The sequence below is a fragment of the Eurypyga helias genome, unplaced genomic scaffold (assembly GCF_000690775.1).
Source record: "Eurypyga helias isolate BGI_N326 unplaced genomic scaffold, ASM69077v1 scaffold6826, whole genome shotgun sequence".
NCBI lineage: Eukaryota > Metazoa > Chordata > Aves > Eurypygiformes > Eurypygidae > Eurypyga > Eurypyga helias.
In genome coordinates, this window is record NW_010258510.1 from 1 (window position 1) to 17,777 (window position 17,777).

At 43.3% G+C, this 17,777-nt stretch overlaps 1 protein-coding gene across 1 annotated transcript; it reads left to right on the top strand.

The window, feature by feature from the left end:
- Positions 1–2,294: 2,294 nt before the first annotated feature.
- CDS1 (CDP-diacylglycerol synthase (phosphatidate cytidylyltransferase) 1) lies at positions 2,295–17,189 on the top strand (the record flags this gene model as incomplete). The annotated part of the gene is given in 10 exon segments (XM_010154359.1): positions 2,295–2,439; positions 5,027–5,166; positions 6,707–6,765; positions 8,907–8,989; positions 10,485–10,572; positions 11,634–11,702; positions 12,503–12,655; positions 13,749–13,868; positions 15,814–15,917; positions 17,060–17,189. Coding segments are annotated over 10 exon segments (1,091 nt in total), but the record flags the coding sequence as incomplete, so codon positions are not given.
- Positions 17,190–17,777: the final 588 nt, after the last annotated feature.

Consider the following 17,777-nt stretch of genomic DNA (forward strand, 5'->3'; position numbering starts at 1 on the left):
GTCCTGTACATGCCACGTGATGGCATTCAGATGATCTGCTCCATAATCTTTCATGGAACTGAGGTCATCCTGACAGGCCTGTAGTTTCCTGAATTCTCCTACTGGCCTTTTTTTGTTAATGGCTAACCTCCAGTCAGTTGAGACCTCCCCGCTTAGCCAGAACTGATGGTAAGTGATGGAAAGTGAGCACTTTTACTGGCTCCCTCAGCATCCTTGGATGGATCCCATCTGGTCCCATAGACTTGTGGATGCTGAAGTGGTGTAGCAGGTTGCTGCCCATTTCCCCTTGCATTATGGGAGCTTCATTTTGCTCCCTGCCCCTGCCTTCCAGCTCAGGGAGCTGGAGAACAGCTGGTCTTACTGTTAAAGACTCAGTCAAAGAAGACATTAAGAACCTCAGCCTTTGTCACTATGTTTTCCCTGGCATCCTTGAAGGATGGAGACTCACCATAGCCCTCCGTTTGCTGCTGATGCATTTACAGAAACATTTTGGTTGTTTTTTATGGCAGAAGCCAGGTTAAGTTCTAGTTGGGTTTTGACCCTTCCAGTTTTCTCCCTGCAAACATCCCTGTAAAACACCTGAGTTCCCTGCCTCTTCTTCCAAAGGTCATAAACTCCTGGGGTTCTTTCCTGAACTGTCTTTAGAGACTGGAATGCTGTTTCACCAGTATTACGGTCTGCATTACAGTCTCTATATCTGAATTAGTCTGGTTTATATTTCCTGTTTTCAGGTGAATCACATAATAAACTCGTAATTCATTGTTTCATTGGTGGAGGGTTCTCTTTTTTCTGTGTGAAGAAACAACAACAAAAAAAGTGCAGGTCATTGTAGAGTTATTTTTTTCTTTTTGCCATCCTTCCTTTAATAGTCTGTTACCATTGAGAATGATGATAACAAACAAAGGGGAACTAATCAATTTGCAGTGTGATTTGGTATATTCATGGTATACTCTGAAACTGCAGTTCTGGGCAAAATGGTCAAGAGATGAACCAAAAAGTAACTAAACTTAGTATGGAATTGGAATGGACTACTACTTCTGTTGTACCATAAAGCAAAAACTGTGTCTTTTAATACAACAAACTGTTCATAAAGTTGACATTTGAGACTATGTAAAAAGAATAATGGAGGGAAAACCGTTTTTTCTTTGTGAATTATTTCATTTAACTGGAATCAAATATCTTATCTTTTAACTAGAGTTGTTGTGTTGAAATAAAATCTTAATACTGGGGGTGAAAATGCCCAGAGACTTGTAGGACGGGTAATCCAGAGAAGTTTGGAGGACAAGCCCTGAGACTGCTCTGAAAAGTTGGGAGGCATGTTTTATGTTTTATGTCTACCTGCTACAAAGGTCACAGGCACAAGCTTCCGTGCCTTTGGACCCCAGTGTCCTTTTCCACTGTGAAGTGCAATCCTTTAATGTTCTTGCGTGTAGCATTAGGTTTTATGACACAGGCCAAGCAGAAGAAAGAGCACGAGGGACCGGAGCTTAAAATTAACTCACTAGGGTGGTGTAAGACTGTTTTAAACTGTGATCACACGTTGAGCAAGATGAAATTTATTCATGAATGCAGGTGGTACGAGAATACTGCAGAGCCAGTGTGTGCAGTCGGCAGGGTAGGTTCTTCCTCCTGCCCCTGCACGGGATTACTGATAGCCTGTGTTGGGCAATGCTTCGTATGTGGGCAGGGTGATCTGCCTGCTGGCTGGATTAGACAAAACTGGCAGAGTCCTTCGGAGCCCGAAGGCTGACAGGGTGTACTACCAGACTTGCACGGGCAAGCACTGGAGTAGTGACATCAGCAAAACAAAATTAAGGCTGTGCAGGGTGTGACATTCAGACCTGGATTAGATGATCTTAGCTTCTAATCATCAATGCTAATTACCCTTAATGAGACGCCTGCAAGTGGAAGACCTGGGTGTCCAAGTAGTGTTGCACATCTACTTTTTTCCATTGCGCCTAGAAAATATTTTGTGAGCTAAATTTTGAGATAAAACTTTGCTAAAAGAAACAGAAGAGCCTTCTTTAGAAAAAGTACTTATGGCTGCTGCTGCCAAACTGTTTTAGTGGAGAAAACTCAGGAGCTTTCCCTTGTTTCACAAGCGTATTCTTGCAGCTGGCGCAATGTTTTTTTTCTAAGCACGCCTAGTGGTTTTGAGTTTTTGGGGGGGGTTTAAATGGAGCTTTAGTTTTAATTTGGACTTGCTTTGAAGCTCTGTGTTTTCTGTGTGGAATTTAAATTCAGAATAATTTCTCGCCTTAATGCGGGTTGCAGTGCTACTTACTGACTTTAAGAAACAGCTGCAGCATATTTACATGGTTTTTTATTTCTCTTATTTTAGGTCCTAAGCATCCAAGTGAAATGTTACCACGAAATCATTACTATAGGCTACAGAGTCTACCACTCATATGATTTACCGTGGTTTAGATCCCTCAGCTGGTGAGTAGTAAGCAAGAACATCAATAAATAGCGATGTGAAACTTCAACCTTCATCTTGTTCATGTCCTGTCATGGTGAAAGGACAGCTTTGTAGGTCATGTGCAGGCATAGAAGTTGACATCTGTCTCTAATACAGGATTCTGTAGTTGTCTTCCACCTTGAACTTGGACAAGTCAGTTGGCCTTTTAGTACTTCAAATTTTTTAAAGCACGTATATATGCTTTAAGTCAGAATTGAGCATGTATAATCTATCTAAAAATACACAGAGCCAAATAATCACCTCATACTTATTTCCTGAACTGTTATGAGGTTTGGGATTATTTTTTTTGCTGTTAACCTTGCATGAGAAGTAAATAAAACAGGTACCTTAAAGGTTCCTCTTCACACACACAGAGAATTAAAATAATAGCATGCAAGTTTCAAATCCTTTCTAGTCACGCACTTAATCACAGGTCTGCATAAATACAGTGTTGGGGGATCTTCTGAAAGATATCTGTGACAATGTCCAGCTTATATCAGGCTGGATAGAACTGGGGAAATGAACTTCTGAGTTCTGGAAGGAAAACTAGAGGCTTTTGATTGGAGTCAGCGTTCTGGGAAGGTGTTGGGCGCATGTAGTCTCTGAGGTGCTTAGGGGCAATTCTTCAGGCACGACCGATGTTGTGTTGTTTTGATTTTGTGCTGGGTTTGGTTTTTAAGGAATTGAAATATCGAGGTTATGCTCTGTCTCTTGTCACATTGCTGTTTCATTTCTAGAAGCAACTTGTTTGTGTAATGTGGTGGAAAACTCTGTACATGCTCATCACTTCCCCTCTGGTCCCTCCTAGATAATCCAGGGGACTGATCTATTGTCTGCTTTATTCCATGGCTCTGGATCTACAGCTAGGGCAGACTCATACATGAATGATTCTGCAGTCTTGCTAAAATTTTTAGAGGGGGAGCTGTGCGCTCTACCTCTCAGTGTACCTTGGCAGTTGACCACCACCACTTTCATATGTGGAGCTCAAAATCAACTCCTCTGAGCTGAAGAGCATGTTGCCTAGAGAGGTGCATCTCTTAGGGGTTTTGGATTTGCTATTTATTGGTTGAGTGCTGCCTTGGCATTTGGCGATTGAGGCAACCCCAAGCACAAGTACAGGTTGAGTGAAAAATGGATTGAGAGGAGCCCTGAGGAGGATTTGTGGTGTTGGTCAACGACAAGCACAACTTGAGCCGGCAGTGTGCGCTGGCAGCCCAAAAAGCCAGCTGTGTCCTGGGCTGTATCAGAAGCAGCGTGACCAGCAGGTCGAGGGAGGGGATTCTCTGCTCTGCTCTGCTCTGGTGAGACCCACCTGGAGTGCTGCATTCAGCTGTGGAGGCCTCAGCATAAGAAGGATACAGACTGGTTGGAGCGAGTCCAGAGGAGGCCACGAAGATGCTCAGAGGGCTGGAGCACCTATCCTGTGATGAAAGGCTGAGAGAGTTGGGCTTGTTCAGCCTGGAGAAGAGAAGGCTCCGGGGAGACCTTATAGCACCTTCCAGTACCTGAAGGGGCTACAAGGAAGCTGGGGGGGACTTTTTACAAGGGCCTGTAGTGACAGGACAAGGGGTAATGGGTTTAAATTGAAAGTGGTGAGGTTTAGATTAGATATCAGGAAGAAGTTCTTCCCAGAGAGGGTGGTGAGGCAGTGGAACAGGTTGCCCAGAGAAGCTGTGGATGCCCCATCCCTGGAAGTGTTCAAGGCCAGGCTGGATGAGGCTTTGAGCAACCTGGTCTAGTGGAGGGTGTCCCTGCCCATGGCTGGGGGTTGGAACTAGATGGTCTTTAAGGTCCCTTCCAACCCAAATGATTCTGTGACTCTCAAATTGTTTTGGAAAAGTTGTAGAAATAGCCGCATTTACTAGTTAGTTGATGGATTAAACCCTGTAAGATGGATTAAACCCTGTAAGATGGATTAAACCCTGTAAGATAATTGCTGGGTCAAGAAAGCTAAAAGGTGAAGTGCATGGTGAGGTGGAGCAGGATATGCAGCAATATCTCTTTAAGATGAGAATGTTCAGGCCAGATGGCAAAAATGCAGTTAGTCAGATCCTCAAGCCCCGTGTCAGATTCACTGTCCTATAACCTCAGAGGATTCGTTATGCAAGTACCTTTTGTCCTGTCTGTAAGGCAGAAATCAGAAGCTACCCTTACTAGCATACAGGGAGAGAATATGCAGGATTGCTTGTGGCGATATGGATGATAGCAGATACTTGTTCTATACTTCTAGAATGTCTGAAAAGGGCTTGCATAGGTGTGGAGTATTCAATGCCGTAGTTAAGGGTGAGATGAATTTTCTAACTGTATCTGCCACTTGTGTTTGTTTTTCTAGTGCGGTTGCTTTAGAAGAAGTAAATTGCAAAAATTGGCTTCTCAGAGGAGACACTGACCCAAAAGTATAAGGCTGAATTTATATTCAAATTTTATTTTCATCACATCTTTTGCACCCTTCCATTTTTCTTTTGTGTGGTGGTTGTCGTTGTGGTTTTTTGTTCATTTTGATTTTTAAGAATGACACTTAAATGCATATTTCTTGCTAAAATAACTGCTAGCTGTTGTATGTTGTAGGTACTTTTTGCTGTGTGTGAACTACTTCTTTTATGGAGAGACTGTAGCTGATTACTTTGTTACGTTTGTTCAGAGAAGAGAACAGCTTCAATTCCTAATTCGGTACCACAGATTTATCTCTTTTGCACTCTATCTAACAGGTAAGTGTGGGAAATTGCAAAAATGAAAGAATTTTGTGCTGCAGTTATTTCTGTGCCTTTTTTTTTTTTTAAATCTGGGGAACAGTTATCTTTTTATGCACTTCCAGTTTCTTTTTCCTCTTGATATTCAAGAAAATTAGGTGTTTGCAGTTCCATTTTTCCTGTGAAGAGACAGACATAAATTTTGCATTCACTGAGAAGCCACAGCCTGAACAAGTAGATGATCTTGAAAAAGTTGAGCTAATAACGCTCAAGAGAAGTTGGCATGAATTCATTCTAATCGCTGAGGAATGGGGGCTCAAGAATACATGGGTGCTCTTTTGGCAGTCTGTGGAGGGGACTTGTATGTGCAACTGCTGTGCTGATGCCTTATTGTGCAAGTGTTCTCCTAAGTCCACAGCAGTAAGATTTACCAATATAATTTAAACTGATTTTTCAAGATGCCTGAGGCTTTATTTTGTCTGCAAGCTCTTCAGATGGTTGCCTCATGGATAGATCTTGCTCCCTATCCAAAGAAAGAGTTTTTAAAAGCCTCTCTTGTAGGAAGAAGAGACATAAGCTGGTAATCTTGTGCTTTGTGAACCTGTGAATGCAGTCCATGGTATTTTCGGCAATGCAGTTAGTATTATTTTAGCCTAAACTTGAATCAGTTGACCACTGAGATTGGCCTAAGGGACAGGAGATCGCTATGCTACAACTACTTGTAAAATATGTTCAGAAACCTGATCTTCATGATGAACTGTCAGTCTGTCTACTGTGTTGGTTTTTTGTTGGTTGGTTTCTTTTTTTTTTAAAACCAGATAAATATTCTACTTGTAGCTTAGATAGCAAGCATGAAACCAGCTTTGCAAACCTTGACCTTCTTCAGCTGGTTTTGGCTTGAGGAAACTAACTTAACTAATGCCTTGTGACCGCTGAAGGGCAGTGAGGGCAGAGATGAGACAAGCCAGTCGTGAGCAAAAGCAGGAGGCAGGGCGTAGCAGAGCCCCTTGGCGACTGTCGCTTTGGGATTGTGGGGCCACTGTCCCCAGGGCTGGGGGTCTTTTGCCAGTCTCTGACCCTGCTGGTGCAGGAAGTTGCCTTAGGAGAGCAGCGGCGCTCTGTTAGCCACCCGGAACGTTTCAGCCAGTCAGCTGACTTCTCCAATGCCTTTGCTTCATGCTTGCGTTGCGTGCAGCCCTGCGCCTCTTGGGGGGAAAGAGGCAAGCTGGTCCTTTCCTTTCAGTTGTTTCTGTTAATTATTCAAAAGCAGCTTGTCGACCTGTTTTTTGGGTGGTTTTTAAAGACGATGGTCTCCTCCCTTAAAAATTGATGTCTACAATGGGACCCTGTAAGTAATGAAATGGATGGTCTTTACTGATGTTAACTGATCCTGTGCTCTGATGAGAAAAATTCTGTATGCACACTTCACCGAACGCAAGCAAATGCTTTTGCAGCAGAGGGATTAAAAGCTGCTCCGAGGGAAGAAAATTACTGGTATGTCACAGTTCAGTGTAATTACGTATGAGTTGGTACAAACTACACTTGCTTTGTTTTACAGGCTTCTGCATGTTTGTTTTGAGTTTAGTGAAGAAACATTATCGTCTGCAGTTTTACATGGTGTGTATTACCCACTTTGCTGTGGTCACTCACGTTGTGAATGTCGCTAGAAACAGCCGTGTCCCTGTGCTCATGAAATAGCTTGGAAGAAGGGTGTGGAAAATGGGCTTACACTGACGGTGACGTGAAAGCAAGTGGTGTTGGGCTGTTGGGTATCTGTTCACCTTGCAGCTTATCCTCATCGTATCCTGGGGCGTGGCCGTTTGGTCAGTACAAGCTGTCACTGGTGAGGCCTTGCACGTGCGCAACGTGATGTGTTTCTCCCAGTGATAGGTTGATACAAAAGAACTTCCTGGAGAAAGAGGTGCGCGCTTCCCTCCCAGGTCTGAAACTAAGTAGTTCAGCATAGGGTGGGAAGTGGCTCTTGTGACTCAAGTGTTACTTTGTAGAGGCCCTATTGAAGGACCATGAAGGGAACTTGATTTTAACCCCTACGTGGAAGATGTATTCTGTGATGCTTAGCAGCAGTTCTGGTCTTCAGTTCTGCTGTGCCTCAGTAGATCATTAATCTATTACAAGAAACCAGTGTTCTCTCTCTTGTATTTGTCCACCTCATAAACAGCAGAGTAGCCAATCAAGATCATGAACCTTTTTCTTACATGTGTCTTATAGGTTGAAAACTAATTTTGTAACATCACAGGTAAAAAAAACTCACCCCCCAAACCAAACCCAAAAAATCCCCACTGAACTACCCCACTTCTATGTAGGAATTAGAAGCACAGTAAAACAGTAATGCAGCGCAGCTCCTGGCTTTAAAGAACTTGAGCAGTCAGGGCATAGCACAGCCATCAAGATTTCCTGCAGCTCTGGGGCTGCGGTTAACCCTTCTGTTTCTACAGTGCTTCAGGTAGCACTTTACCATTGAGGATCCCTAATTCTAGACCAGGACTTATGTGAGCCCTCTACGAGCCTGTGAAAAAATAACCTACTCGAAAAAATTTGCCCTGTTTGTGGGAGAACTTGCCTGACAGGGAGATGCAGCTTTTCTAGGAGTGGTGGTCTTTACCTGAAAAAAAGTCATCCTCTTTAGATTGGCACAAAGTAAATAGGTTCCTTTTACATGTTTTTTTCCCTCCTGAAAGAAGGCAGAAAAAGTGCGTGTCAGTCACGTGGCTTGGTGCCTGCCCAGAAAACATTAAGGTCTGACTACATAAAACCCACAGTAAACCAGGGAGAAGCCGTGTACCCACTGGTTAGCAACCCTGCGTTTGCCTGGCGAGGGGAGTAGCCGTTTGGTTTCAGGTGGTGTCCCAGTACTACTGTACAAATACTAACCATTTTGCTGCAGAGATGCTCTCATGAACCAGCAGGTGGATTTTCAGAAACCTTTAGGCAGCTCTTGCACCCTCCCTTTCAGCCTGGCTGAGTTGTTTTATCTGGAAGTAGACGCTGGCTGCCACAGGAAAACACGTGTGATGAGAGAATCAGAAGAAGTAGGGCATTCTGAGTGCCGAATCACCCGGCCATTTAGAGTGATTATATTTGGTTTTTCAGGGGAAAAAACTACCAGTTCTTGATTTCAAAATTGTTGGAAACCAAAATCTAGTGTAGCATCTTTACTGGTAAACGGTTTGGAAACCACTTTATTGTACACTGGTGCTACAGAATAAACACCAAATACGTAGAGCAATGCCGAGGAAAATGACTGTTTAAGTGACCGTGCGCATCAAAATTAACACTTTGTGCTAATCCTGAGAATTTTCATGTTTCCTAAGAGGACTGGTATTCTGCTATGAGAGATACCCACGTCTGTGTAACACGACTTGGTCATGAGTAGTTCAATGCCATTTTCCTGTTACCGTTCTGCCATGCCTGTTACATGTACGTACAGAATATCACATTGCTTACCTTGCTTTGCTGCTCTCCTGCTGCAGGCGTATGTCTTACTAAATCAGACCTTAAACTGCATGTTGAAAAATTCTGGGTGGAGGTAAGTGGTGGGGAAAGCTGTTAAAGTTTCAGTACTTGCTTCAGAAAGCCAGCTGATTGTGATATACTGTATGCACACATCTCCTGCATCGTCACTAGAACCGGTCTTTTCTGGAAGCTCCGAAGTAGCTCCTCTAGCTGACACGCCAGTATTTATCGAGGTGTACGGATCGGTGTTTTCACTAACTGTTGTGTTGTTGCATTGTTAACAGTTCGCATGGACTCATGTCACTTTGCTGATCACTGTAACTCAATCTCATCTTGTCATCCAAAATCTCTTTGAAGGCATGATCTGGTAAGGGGACAGTAATGAACTGATTTGTAACTCTATTGCATTGAAAGGTTGGTTCTTTTACGTAGGTCTGGTTAGGGAATTTTCCTGGGAACCGTTAAAGCGGCACAAATTAAAGGAGCATTAACATCTAGTTGGAAGGGGTGTCAGAGGGATTGGGAGTGTGGTGGTAGAGGATACAGGAGAGGGAGCAGAAACCTCTTGAACTAGATCGGCAGCCACAAGTATGATCGTTTTGAACAGCCACTTCGTTTACTTGCAAGGACAGGATTGCTTTGCATGCTTGGTGAAATCGTTTGATAGCGTTTTGCTGAATGAGGTGAATATCCAGCAATGCTTTTTCCATTACTTGGGAACTTCAGGTTGCTCAGACCTATTGAAGTTGGACCATTTAACTTGAAATCCCCAATCTGGCCGTCTTCCCTGCCACCTTCCCTGCTACCTCCCCTGTTAAGATAAATGCAGATTGCTTAAAATAAGAGTTTAATTCTTGGATATTGTTGGGTCATCTTAACGCCCTATTTCCAGCAATATATTAAATTCTGATGATGCAGTTAAATTTGATTACTTAAAACCACTCCTCAAAGAGAGTGTGTTCTTTTCCCATACACCACTTTAGGGACAGGGTAAATTACAAGTTGAGAAAGGAGGAAGAAGCACATGGAAGATGATTTGTGTTCTTCCGAGGACATAGTAGTGCGTGTTCTCCCTTTTCTTTTCCTGATATGTGTACAACTAGGGAGGTTATTGCAGAAAAGACATGTTTATAGTTAGAAAGAAAACCCAAAGCCTTTGGCAAAGTTTGTATAAAGAAATTATTTTCATAGTGATGATGTTACTGTGATTGACACTCATTGCCTTGCTAGCCTACCGTTTCTTATTTCCACTGGTGCCAGGCCATTTGGCAGATGGTTGCAACATCTGACTTTTAGCTTATTAATACATCCCTGCTTTGAAAAGGGGGAAAAAAGAGGGGTTAACAGGCTTGAGTATCAAACTCGGATGCTGTCTGCATGAAAAGAACATTAGGGAATCTATCACAGGCTGCTCCACACTGACAAGAGGGGAAAAAAAGGAAACTTTTTTTTTTTTTTAAATTTACACATCATTAAAGTTTACAAGGAATTTGCTTGCTTTGCTGTTACAAGTAACATTAACACGTTTATATCTGTTGATTTCTTCTTAACTGTGGTACCAGTCTTCAAGCCTGATAGGAAGAAGCCAGCCTGCTCATGTGTCAAGCTCGTGCACCAAAGTAGTATTTTAACTTGAACTAACATGGATCTGTAATGGTTTCGATTGGCTGAAGACCAAAACCAGTATAGCTACATGTGCTGCTTATGGGGGGACTAGGCAAACACGTGATGAAACATAATTATTTCTAAATACTACCAAAAAATTTCCCAGCAAGAAATGCAGCTGTTTCAATTTTCTGTCCTGTGTTTAGGCTCGGGCAGCTTTTCTTGTTCTCCCTACAACTTTTAATGTCTTTCTCTAGGTTTCTGGTTCCAATTTCAAGTGTTATCTGCAATGACATTGCTGCTTACGTTTTTGGATTCTTCTTTGGCAGAACTCCATTAATTAAGGTATGTACTTAGGCACTTCCTCACCAACAAGCTTTTACAATTTGTAGCATTTTTGATACCCGTTCAAAAACATGTTCACAGAAAAAATACTTTCCTCAGTACTGTATGACACGCATCTGCTTAAAAACCAAATTGACTGTCCTGTGTCTGAAGATTTTTAAGTGGAAGGTGGGATTCATGTGAACTTACTATTGACACTACAGTGTAATTCTGTTCAAGGCCCTTGTATCATCGTTAAGAATCGCTTTTTTGGATTTCATATGCAGGTTTAACTGCATGCTTACTGTAAAGAAACTGTAATTTGAAATAAGTCACTAGGTCACACATTCCTTATCCGGTCCTGTTGACATAGCACTGAGAAGGGCTCAAACCGTAATCTTCTTATTCTGGTAGAATATGCAAGACCCTACAGAAAGCCATGAATTACTCTTTTCATGATGTTGCCATGTTAACTTTTGGGCGTTTAGTTGGTTCTGATATTAAAATGCTCCTAAATTGAAAACGTGATAGAATTTGATGAAGAAAACAGCTTGCTACCCTGGTCTCTCTAGGCCTGCAGTTATTTGCTGTGTTAGTTTGCCAGCCTGTACGTGAGAAGGTAGTGTCGCCCATGGAGCATCCCCAGCAGTAGCTGTCTACGCCCAGCCTCTGTCACTACCTAAAAATGCACTTGCTAGCAGAAGTCTGCAACAAAGCTGCAGCCTGCTCGTGCAGGTTTCCAAGCCTTCTGCTTGAAGGAGCTCGGTTGCTCTGTCAGGGTAGCCGTGGCCAGCGGCAGGCAGCCGCAGATGGGAAGGGACCTCTCTGTTGCCTGCAGCTGCCCGGCGGCACCAGTCGAACTGTGGCACTTGCCCTCCTTGCTGGGGACAGGTCCTCGCCACACTCCTCTGCTCATCGTGCTCTGTGGCTGCAGCTGCTGACATGCCGTATTTCTCACATGCCTTTGAAAACCCAAGTAGCAGCATCATTTTTGCAAATGACACATATTTACCCCAGAAATAGAGTAAAAAAGGGCTCAATGATGCGATTGAGGAGGCTAACGCTTGCTCTTTTGTGCCTAGCTGTCTCCCAAGAAGACCTGGGAAGGGTTCATTGGAGGCTTCTTTTCCACAGTTGTATTTGGATTTATTGTAAGTAACCACAGGACTTTCCTTGTATAGGTTCACCCTTCAACTCCCTGTTTTTGCTTGAAGTAAAATAACCGACGAATTTGGTTGTCTCACACTGCTGAAGCCTAAGAGTTAGGGTTTGGGGTTCTTTTGGAGTTCTGCCAATCCCTAACTAGCTGGAAAGACTAGGCAGGGCTTGCACCTCTCCTGAACAGGTTGTATTGACCGTTTTTGGCATTGCTGGAATTGTTTTCTATATGAGTTGCATCCCTCTTTTGAAATAGTGTATTGATAGCATTATATAGGCTTTGTAAAGTAGTACTTTTTTATTACATACTTTATAATGACATTTCTCCTGCGAAGTAGTTTACACTGACAATATGCATAGAAGATCCTAACAGCATAATAACTGTTCTGATAAGGAATTTATTGCTAAGGTCAGCAGAACTTGGCACTGCCAAACTTGGTAGAAGCAACAGTTGAAGTTCTAATGGAGAAATGATCTGCAAAGAAATGATGTGTGGCCAACTTACCATTTCGGGATTTTTTCATGCCGAAACATCCAGTAGACATGAATCGGAGAGATGTAAGAAGGAAAGCAAGTTACAAAATCATCACTATGTGCATTGAATGTCCATATTTGTCTGCCTTCTTGAGGCATTCTCCAACTTAAACAGGCTGATTTTACTCCATTCTGGGTCTCTGCTATTAAAAAGGCTTTCATTATCCTCAGCTTGCGATGACAAAGCCGTACACTACAGTATGATTTTTGACCCTAACAACAAGTGCTTATTTCAGGAGTCTTTGGTTTTGCTTTTCAGTTTTCCTATTTTTTGGCTCAGCATCAGTACTTTGTCTGCCCTGTGGAATATAACAGTGAAACCAACAGATTTGTGACAGAGTGTGAACCTTCAGAGCTCTTCCAGCTGAAGAAGTACTCCATGCCACCGTTGTTTCAGGCTGTGTTGGGATGGGTAAGGAAAAAAACCACGGCTTTGGTTAAAATGGAAATCATACTTCCTTACTTCAAAGAGCAAGTGCACAGCACCAGGGAGAAAGAGCTCTGGTATTTTCATACCAAATGAACGTATTGCTGCTTCAGGGACTGTAGGGTTGATTGCAGTTTAATAGGCGTATTTCTGCACAAAAACATAATGTGGACTGAGCAGAGCGAAATCCTACTGTGTCCAGCTATATCGTGTATTTTGGTAAAGGGCAAGGAAATGAGACCGCCCCGCTCGGTGGCAGTCTAGTAGAGAGATCAGTTAACCCTCAGAAGAGATGGTAGCTCCACGTGCAACTCTGGAGTACTTTTGCCAGGCTCTAACAAGCCTTTTGAGGAGAGAATTAGTTTTAGCACTCTTTGTCAAAAGTCAAATTGAATCTACTTGTTTGCACAACGGCTTGTCTTTGATTTTCCCTGTTAACTCAATTCCTGATGTTCTCTCTCCGAAATATGACCAGATGTTATGTTTGGAAGATGTTTTGCTTGGTGTCAAAAGATGTCAGGCCTTGTGTTCTCCCAGCAAAATTACCTTAATATTTCCAACTCATAAACTTTTCTGTTTGACCAACTGAATAGTTTAGCCTGAAAGAAAGGTGTCTTAGGATAACTGCGCAAAGTAGTCAGGAAGTTCATTGGTGTTAGCCAGTTGTGATGTAAATCAGAAACACAAGGTAGGGGATTTTTCAGCTACAGAGCGTGCTTATCAGTACTTGCCGGGACAAGTGTGCTCTGTTCTCAGGGATGAAGCCAGCATAGCATTCCCTTAAAGGCTGCAACTTGTACCATTGACTCCAAAGTGCGCAAAACTAAGTTACAAAAAAGCCACAAAACCCACAAAACAACCCTGAAAGCCAGAAAACCCAAACAAACCAAAAAAACCCCCAATCAACAAAAAAACCCCAACAAATCCAAAACAACCCAACCAACAAAAAAAAAAAAAGCCCCTTTTTTCTAATCTGTGTCAAGGAGGAGCACAGGTACCTGATGCCAGTGAAGTCTCTCTGTAAGAACTTGAGCAGATCAAAACAAATTTGTAATGCTGCTAATTATTTTTCTTGTAGGAAACGGTGAATATGTACCCATTTCAGATGCACAGCATTGCACTGTCAACATTTGCCTCATTAATTGGGCCATTCGGAGGATTCTTTGCCAGTGGATTTAAAAGAGCTTTCAAAATCAAGGTGTGTCAGCCCGTTGTTTTTTGGTTTTCTCTTTGAATTAGATAAATTGGTGGGTTGGGTTTGGTTTTGGGTGGTTTTGGGGTTTTTTTAATTGTTCATTGTTGTACCTCGTTTCTATTAAGGTGCGATGATGTTTGAGCTGGTTTTTAGCATCACCAGCTGTATTTAGTTTTATCAGATATATGTATGTGTTATTCTTAAAACTTGGCCTAATCAACGTGTGACTTTAGTGTTGGAAATCTAAGAATAATTTGGTTCTATTTCGGTTGCTAATTACTCTTCCAAGTCATGTTGCAGCAGCGCTTTAGACAAGACGTGCCATAGTCTTGGCACGAAAGGCAGTCTGTAGATGCCTGAGAGGCACCAACAGTGTTTACCCTTCAGACTGTGGCTGGCTGTGCTGTCCCAGTGGTATTTGTGTCATACGCAGACGCTGATGTGTCAGGCTCACCGAAGTGTGAGATGTTTGGCTACCTTTGCCAATACAGCGCCGCCTTCTTACCAGAGTGTGTATTGGCAAACGAGGTGACGTGCTAACCTCTGTTTATTGCAAGGTGTGCGCTGTCGCGTGTGGCAGTGTTGTCCCTGGCTGGTATTAAGTGGCAGCAGGAGTATGGGAAGAGGGCAGCCCCAAATTTTCTCTCGACCTTCTTTATGTCTTGGTAGGACTGCTGTAATTCTTACCCTGTTGCTTGTTGTTGTTCTTGTTGGTGTTCCCTGTGTCCACCAGTTTTGGCATGTGCTTTGCACAGAAGCATATAAACCTCTCTGTTTGTGCTGAACTCCCATACGTGTGCTTGTTCTTACCCCTCTTCCTTACGCCGGTGCGAGCAGCTTCTCCGGCACTTCTCTAGCTGCAGCCTCGTGCGCTGTCATACGTCCAGGTAGCAACACACTGTTTGGGCAAAGGAGGGCTTTTTGAAGAAAAAAATCTTCTGAAAAGCAGCACTTAGTGTTAAAGTAGACCATGAAAAAGTACATTCTTTAAATACTTCTGGGCCCCAAGATGGTGGTCAAAGGACTGCTGGGAAGACGGGGATATTCTGGAATTGTTGCTGAAGGCAGCACGTAGGTTGGGTTGGACACACGTGCCTGCCCAGCGCTGGAGGGCTGGCACGGCGCTGGTTTAACTTGCTGGCAGTCTCCCCGCACGGCCAAGGTCAGGGTTTTCACCCAGCGAGTACGTAAGCGAGTGCGGATGACAGAAAGGGGAGAGGAGGGTGGTTGGGCTGATAAAGCTCTCCCACATACAAAATCAGGTAACACAAAGCCAGTGTATCAAGCTTTGATTGCATCAGGAACTCTTTTGTAATGAGTGATAATTTTTTCACTGCAGTTTTTTTTCAGATTCTGTTAAATAGATTTAGGTTGCATGCACACATTATGGTTTTTAACTGGGGCTACCAAGGACCCAGAGGAAAAAAGGGCAGGTGAAAGGGCAGTATGTTAAAAGCCAGCGATAGATGGTGGAAAGGGTCCTCGGGTTAGTGCTTCTCTTGTAGCAAATGTATATTCCCTGGTAACAGGTGCTTCAGCAGCAGCACCAGTAGAAGACAAAGCAATAACAACGTTACAGAGGAGAATTAGATTCTGCAGCGACAAGAGCCATTAGCTTAAGAGGCTTGCTTACAAAATCATGTATAGGCACGCAAGCGTAGTCAGTGCTGGCAAACCCGCACCTGACCTACCGCTGTCCTCGTGTGTGGTACTGTGGACAACTGGCTTCATATCTTCTTTTTCTTCTCACCCCCTGACCCACCTTTGCATTCAAAAACTCCTTTAGCAAAGGAGGCTCTTGCTAACTTTTGGCTCAGTGCAGTGAAACCATAGCTTGACTGCGGCCTGAACGTGCTGCTGCCAAGTGATGGATCGTTTCTGTTTCATTGGCATCACTGACCATGACTTTTCTTTTTTTCCTTCCCTCCCCGTCCTTCACACCCAAAAGGATTTCGCAGACACGATTCCTGGGCATGGTGGGATAATGGATCGCTTTGACTGTCAGTACCTGATGGCCACGTTTGTTCACGTCTATATCACCAGTTTCATAAGGTACGGGCGCAGGGGCTGTGCCATAGTCGCTTTGTCCCCATTGCACTCTGCGCTGTGAGCACCACGGGGACCGCCGGTTGCTAAATCTGATCTACACCGTGATTCCAAATACAGAACCACTAAGTGAACACGCGTCGTTGCCTAGGGTTTGTGTCAGGTTCAAGCTATGCCCTGATGTTAAAGGTGACCTCTGTACCCTGAGTACCAGGAAGCTTGGTGTAGCAGCCTCTGAGAAGTTTTACTGGAATTTAGTGATGACGAGAAGGTGTGAAGATGGGGTTTTGGGCAGGAGGGTTCTGCAGCATCTGCTTTCCCTGTGTGGTTCCTGAAGAGCCTGTTGGCTGTGAGGCTGCAGTTCTTCCTGTAAGTTTAAGTTTTTCTCAGTCACTTGACTTTTCTGTTTAAGATGAGAACTATGGCTGAAGAGGGAAGACGACCTCTTTAAAATACTGCTCATTTTCCCTGAACCACACTGGCTTCCAAGAAGAAATCATGGGAATGACAAATCTCTTACAGAGTCATTTCCGTTCCTGGGGCAGGGGGGTCAAGGTGAGGGGCTGTGGGTGCCCAAACTGATACCTGCCCTTAGTTCTGTAAACACATGTGGCAAAACAGTTATTAGATACCAAATCAGCAACAGATTCTTTGCCCCATCTTCGGTCCATCTTAGAAGTAGACTGTAAAAAAGTGACCAGCTAAAATCGAGGCTGTTACGTAGAAAAGCTTGGTTTAATTCGCTTTTTTCTTTACTGACTTGGCCGACTTTCCATTTAGTTCAGTAGTGCACAGCTCACCTGGCAACAGATGCTACACTAAAAAAAGATCTGTTGATGAAAAATGTCGATTATGTGATGAAGGATGAACCTGTGAATTTTATTTGTCATGAGCCTTCCGTGATGACCATTTGCAGGCAATTACAAGAAATGCTTTTTAGTTTCCGTTCAGACTGAGATAAGGAGAATGCTTTGCCAGTAATGCTCATCCATGCCTCCCGAGGAGACAGACTGGGAGAAACCTGTAACTTGGTGTCCCCAAAAAAGGGGAAGCATTGTTTGTGCATCAAGAGGAAAATGGAAAAGCTGTTGAAAAGTTTATTTAGAGCTGCTGCTCACAAAAAAAAATGTTTTTCTTCTTATTGATAGGGGTCCAAATCCCAGCAAATTACTGAAACAGCTGTTGATACTTCAGCCTGAGCAACAACTGAGCGTGTATAAAACCCTGAAATCTCACCTCATCGAAAAAGGGGTCCTGCAGCCATCTCTGAGAGTGTAGTTTGTCAAAACAGGGGACTAGAAGAAACCTCCATTTACAAGAAGCCTGTGGAAAAGCGTTGCAAATGTGCACATGGATAACAGCTAAAGGAAGAGCAGTTTGGGGTCTGGGAGAGGTGAATGTTTCCTGAAATGAATGTGAATGCTATGACTTCCCATTAGGACACAGAAGATCTCTCACTCCTAAAACAATCCGAACGCTCGCCAAGTAACGGTACACGTGCTGCTGTCTCAGCTGCTGAAGTGGAGGGCAGCAGTCTTCCTTTGGCACCCAGCCTGACGGGCTCTGTGTTTTAAAAAAAATACAAATTCACTCTTAGTTTTTAATGAGTTATTTAATATTTTATATCTTGGCAATACTTTCTTGGTCTCCAGTGGTTAGTGAAGCGTAAACAGATGAGGCAGGCAGTCACTTTTATGTAGCCCAGTGCTGAAGTTACAGTAGGCCAGAAAATACTTGTTAGCCTGGTCACAGGGGTACTGGAAGCCTGCTGTATCAGGCCACCTGTCCTTAATAAAGCACTATGAAGGTTAAACTTAGCTGGTTTTAATTAAACGTATTTCTTATTAAACTATTTCATGCTTCCTA